The sequence below is a fragment of the Taurulus bubalis genome (assembly GCF_910589615.1).
Source record: "Taurulus bubalis genome assembly, chromosome: 1".
Taxonomy (NCBI): Eukaryota; Metazoa; Chordata; class Actinopteri; order Perciformes; family Cottidae; genus Taurulus; species Taurulus bubalis.
This window is the reverse complement of record NC_136589.1, coordinates 24519991-24525990: the sequence shown is the minus strand read 5'-3', so window position 1 is coordinate 24525990 and position 6000 is coordinate 24519991. Positions and strand designations below refer to the sequence as shown.

At 44.7% G+C, this 6000-nt stretch overlaps 1 protein-coding gene across 3 annotated transcripts in view; it reads right to left on the bottom strand.

The window, feature by feature from the left end:
• Positions 1–4383: 4383 nt before the first annotated feature.
• The window catches only part of rnf220a (ring finger protein 220a), a gene marked incomplete at its 5' end in the record, with an annotated part of 142949 nt that continues 141332 nt past the window's right edge, over positions 4384–6000 (bottom strand). For all 3 annotated transcript variants that reach the window (XM_079217436.1, XM_079217437.1, XM_079217438.1), the window contains one exon: positions 4384–5633. In XM_079217436.1, the coding sequence (XP_079073562.1) occupies positions 5562–5633 (72 nt within the window). In that variant the 3' untranslated portion in view covers positions 4384–5561. The remainder of the gene's footprint in view (positions 5634–6000) is intronic.

Below are 6000 nucleotides of genomic sequence, written 5' to 3'. Positions count from 1 at the left end.
TAATGAAGACAAAACCACTTTTACTTAACTTGAATGTTGAATTAGGTGAATACTGCATGCATACTGCAGTGACGGACAACATCTTCACTTGAGAAAAAGTAGCAATACCACATTGTCAAAATACTCACAAGCTACAAGCAAAAGTATTCGAATCAAAGCATGACTTCCGTAAAGTGTTCAAGCAGAATCACCAACATTTACGAGTACAAGTGTATGTGTTGAGTGTTGAGGATGTGCATCACTGGTTTACTGTGGATGTTCTTGTTGTTCTTGTGACTAAAGCATTCTCCGTATTGATTTAAATTTGTGCATGGTCTAAATGGGACCAATTGTATTTGTTGGTGGTAAACCATTTGTTGCACAATTCCCTCAGCCACATTTTCTATACTTTCGCAATGTAACTACAGTTTTTTTTGCTCAGCTCGCACATGCAACAGGACTCCAAAGACCATGGGAACTGAGCCTGTGGTTTTGGGTGGAGCCAGCTGATGAGCTAAATGGCCTTAATGACTCTGAAGCAGCCTTCAGGAGGTTCTTCTGTCAACTGGTTCAATTTCCGGCCTTTTTCTGGAGGCGCCACTTAGATAGATTTCCTCATACCTCTGGCACCCAACCTGGAGCTAAACACGCACACACGCACGCACGCGCACGCGCACGCACACACACACACACACACACACACACACACACACACACACACAATAGGCCACTTTGTAAAAAGAAAATAGTTTTGATGAATATTCTTCACTTTGAATTACTTGTTTTCTAATGGTTAAACCACAGCATATGTTCTATTTGCATTACATAGTGTGACTCACAACATTTTGCCGAATACACTTATTGGATGAGTGGTATCATAAGTGATTAAATGTTCAGATGCCATACACTTTTGCCACTGCAACTCAAATTGTGTACATGTTTTGCCATACTAACTGACTTTGCAACCGGCAAAATACTTCTTCTCAATAAATCCAGGCTCTACTTTACAACCGCCGTGGATTTGTCAAGACAAGTGTCTAATATGCAGATTTGGAACGTGTGCTGCAAACATGTTGAAGCCAGGACTAATTAGAATTTCCCCGGTGTAAGACTTGATACAAACTTACAGTGGCTTGCAAAAGTATTCATACCCCTTGAACATTTCCACATTTTGTCACATTACACGCCACAAACATAAATATATTTTATTGGAATTTTATGTGAAAGACCAACACAAAGTGTCACAGCAAACATGTGGAAGAAGGTGCTCTGGTCAGATGAGACCAAAATTGAACTTTTTTGCCTAAATGCAAAACGTTATGTGTGGCGGAAACCTAACACTGCACATTACCCTGAACACACCATCCCCACTGTCAAACATGGTGGTGGTAGCATGATGCTCTGGGGGTGCTTCTCTTCAGCAGGGACAGGGAAGTTGGTCAGAGCTGATGGGACGATGGATGGAGCCAAACAGGGCAATCTGGGAAGAAAACCTGTTGGAGTCTGCAACAGACTTGAGACTGGGGCGGAGGTTCACCTTCCAGCAGGACAACGACCCTAAACATAAAGCCAGGGCTACAATGGAATGGTTTAAAATAAAACATATTCATGTGTTAGAATGGCCCAGTCAAAGTCCAGACCTAAATCCCATCGAGAATCTGTGGCAAGATCTGAAAACCGCCGTTCACAAACACTCTCCATCTAATCTGACTGACCTTGAGCTGTTTTGCAAAGAAGAATGGGCAAAAATCGCAGTCTCTAGATGTGCAAAGCTGGTAGAGACATACCCCAAAAGACTTGCAGCTGTAATTGCAGCAAAAGGCGGTTCCACAAAGTATTGACTCAGGGGGGCTTGAACCACTGAAAACCAAACCAGCTCCCTCGCCCAATTAAAATAATCATGCAGCTAACACCATGCTAGCAACCAGCTAACAACGTGTAATTGAGCCTACGAGCCACAAAACAAACCCAAACAAGCCTCCTCAGCTAAACGTTACCACAGTTTAGCGACATAGCGACATCACACCTCAGGCTGGAGTTAGCCAACGACATGCTAACCGTAAACCGTAAAGAATTAAGCTAAGTAGCGTCAGATTCAGCTGTCAAGTCCTTTTCATTAGTTCGGGTAACACTGCAAAACATACCGACACAGATATTTTATGAAAAAGTATCACTGTCTAAAAATAACGTACTTATTAAGCTTATTCAACAATATTGTATGTCACACAACAACGTCGCAGTAGTCTGGTCCAGATACTCAGTACTCGACACAACTCCCGGAATATTTGGCAGAGCTCCATCTCCCGCTGACAAAACGTTGTCGGTAAGTTCCACCGCAACTTTATTAGCATCTGACTGCATTTACGGGGGGGTCTCATAAGGCCTCACCCACCCTGGTCCGGGTAAACGGGCTTGGACACAGATCTAAGCGCGATGATGGAGACCGTTTGTGATTCTCGTGAAGCAACGTTACCGCCAGGCGTTAATCTAGCTCTGATGTTTGGCAGGGTTGGTCTCTATACAACATTGTTAAACAAAAGTGTGCAGACACGCGCACGCGCACACGCACCTTTTTCTACAAGCATGCCATCTGGCGATCTGCTGACAACTGCCTTGATAGCAGTAGTGGGATTCGGTGGCCGTTTATGAAGAGAGAGAGAGCGGTGACTGTCCTCTGGGAGGCACTGCGGTCCACACACATGGGAGCAGCTACAATCAACCTTATTGACCCACTGACCCCGCTTCAGTTTACAGTAGTGTTTGTCTGTGTTGTTCCTCCTATAGATGTCAGTGTGTGTGATGGGAAATTATAGTTACGTGTCAGGTTTCGTCTAGTACGTGTCCTTGCCCCTGTTCCATTAAATGGTCTTTTAATATTCATATCATGAGAACCCCCCCCCCCCGATGATGGCAACAGTGTGGGCTTGGAGGCCACAAAATCCTTGAGCAAGACCCCCCCCTCGTAATAAACCGTATTAGCATCTGACAACACTTGTCTTAACGACTCGCTCCGACACTGATCTAACACACACACACAAACATGGGTGTTATTTCACCTAATGGAGAGCGGCATGGCCACGCTAACCTTTTAGGGGACCTTGGCGGAAAAAACATGCTCTTGACCGCCCCCTCTACACTGTGCAATTAAGTTGTATGTATGCTGCCACCAACCTCCCATTAAACTACTTGCACACTGCACACAGCAGGCAATACATGGCGTACCAGGAGATCTACCAACACTGGAATAGCCGGCCTCAGATTTACCGTCAGTTACTTAGTGGTATTTTGAGTAAACCCTAACTTTATCTGGGAATTTGCGCTGTAGGAGTCAAACCTTTTTTTTTTAGCAATATTATGACTTATCTTGTAACATTGCGACTTCAATCTCGGTACAAATGTCACCAATCTGCGAAGGCAATAATGCGGCACTTTGTCCTAATTTCCTGCCCAGCGTTCAAACTACCAAGATGTGCAACTTCACAATGACCTAAAAGGCCAAAAGGGAATAGAGCTACAAAAAAATAACGGTTCATCAGTAGAAATCAACTTGTGCTTTCTTTGCCCCATGAAGGCTTGGTCTCGCTATAGAGAAAGGTGCAAGACCTTAACATTAATTTGTTCTACGAAAACAAAAGCTCAGCATTTAAACTGTGGGCCTCGTACGTCGCTTCAGAATGGATGGAGATAGACTACAAAGCAAAAATAATGACACACAAAGACCAATAAAAATGCACATGAACAAAAAAGGCGTCTTCTGCATTAAGGCCATCTTCCTCCGCTTTATTTCAGTGAACACAGGAACACTTCTCGTATTTTAACAACCACCCAGTGCGTGTGTGTGAACCAGACCACTCACTGTATTTGAGAAGTTTTATTTTTTCATAATTTCTTACAACAATACAGACGTCACAGAATACATAGTTTTACAAACACAAAGCACTCCACCACCTTGGTTGCTGCTGCAGCTGCTGCCGTAAAAGGGGAAAAGGGAGGTGGGCGGGGAAAGACAATGCTGCGGGTTCTGGAAGTTGCCAGTTCAGCCTCGGGCCCAGAGACTTCCTTTTCCAGAGATTTCTCTCAGTGTAGCTAGAAAGAATCTGGGGTCGCCATTTTTGGGACCTTGCCGCAGCGTTTTTAGCAGTATGTGAAAAAACGATGGAGAAAGAAAATAAAAAGCTTGCTTTTGAGACATGTAGGGGGTGAAAACAAAACGTCTCTAGACGGTGATCCGAGCGTGGCGTTCCCTCCAACCAAGGAAGCGGAGATGGAGGTGAAAGAAGGAGGCCAACGTGGAGTCTCTCCATCCGGTGAAACTAACAAAAGATTTCTCCTGGCTTCATTGTCTGACAGTCTTTCAGGGTACCTCTGTAGAAAAAAAATTACACCACCTAAATCTTGACCATCTAGTCTTGAGTAGTTTATTATTACTTACATTTTTTTTAATTCCTGTACAGTGAAATAACTGATCTTCAAATTATCTTTTTTTTCTTCTTAAAAATACAGAAGGCTTCTTTTATTCCAGCCATTTTTTTCTCCCCAAACATCATTCCCAGACTCTTCCAACTTACAACAGGACTTTGATATTATATACTTGTGTGTGTGTGTGTGTGTGTGTGTGTGTGTGTGTGTGTGTGTGTGTGTGTGTGTGTGTGTGTGTGTGTGTGTGTGTGTGAGAATCTCTATGTCATTTACACCCAACATTGTAAACATACAGAGAACTATATTACATGTGCTTGCACTGCATCTTGAGGGGGAGAAATTTTGGTTTACTTCACTAGAACACCACAAAAGGGAGGAAGAGGAGGAGGGGGAGTGACAAACTCCTTTTTCAAGGTTGTGAGGTTATTCTCAGTTTGGTTGAAAGCTCAGTTTTAGTGGACAGGCCCCCACCCTTTTTTCCCATTTTTTGAATCTTCTTCAGCAACATGGAGCATGAAGATCAGAGTTTTCTGTCTCTCCGGGATAGGGAAATAACAAAAAACAAAAAAAGAAGCTTTCTGTCGAATCTTCGGGGTAGAGCCCGTTGTCCAGCACCATCGGGGGGGGGGGGGGGGGGGGGGGGAGAAGTCTTTATATTCTGTATTAAGAAGTTCCTTTCAGATCCAGCTCCAGCAGCAGGAAGCGACCCGGTCTCAGCGGGGTTTAGCCGGGTGTCGGGGTCCTCCACTGACTTAGCAGTCCTCCAGTGGTCGATACCCGGTCCGTGTTACGTGTACGTCAGTGGGAATGAGCCCCCCCCACACTTTTCCTTATTTATTTTTTGTGTTTCGGTGGGAGGCCATGCTGCCAGCCGGAGAGCTCTGCTCAGTCATTCAGTTTTTAACCTCCCAACAAAAAAAATAAAAAGTAGCCAGTGGAGCCTCAGAAACAGTCTCTGTTCGCTCTCTGGGTTTTTTCTTTCTATTTGGAGCTGGCGACCCAGGTCACAAGAGAGAGGGGGTGGGGGGGAGACAAACGGCGTTCATTGAGGGTGGCAATGAAATCCAGGACGAGGAGGAGGAATGGATCGGAACGACGAAGAGGCGCTGGGAGGAGGAGGAGGGGGAGGAAGGGAAGGTGTGTGTGCGTGCACGTGTGCTCTTTTACAAGTAGACGCGCCTCAGGTCTCCGGGTGAGGTGATGGTGTTGCACTGCGGGCACAGCTTCTTGTTCCCCTGTGATGGATGGAGAGACAAAAGTTGGCAACGTTACCAAGATACCTCGGATGCATACACATTGGAATGTAGAGCAACTCTCTTCATTTGAATTGAGATTCAGGCTTGCTCGTGAAAGATAGGATGCCGTCTGTATTTCTCACTGCTGACGAAGCATCTGAAGAGTCCTCACTGGGATATGGCTCTAGAAGTTATCACAATATTTAAGTCATGATACGAGACTATTATGACTTGTCCTAAACATGTCCTGATGTATCCCTTTCCCCCCCCATCTCACTTCAGTTATTTTTATTGCAGTCAAGTCAGACAAACGGTATCATAACAAAAAGAAGAAGTCAGAAACGTTGCATCATGCATCTGACAAACC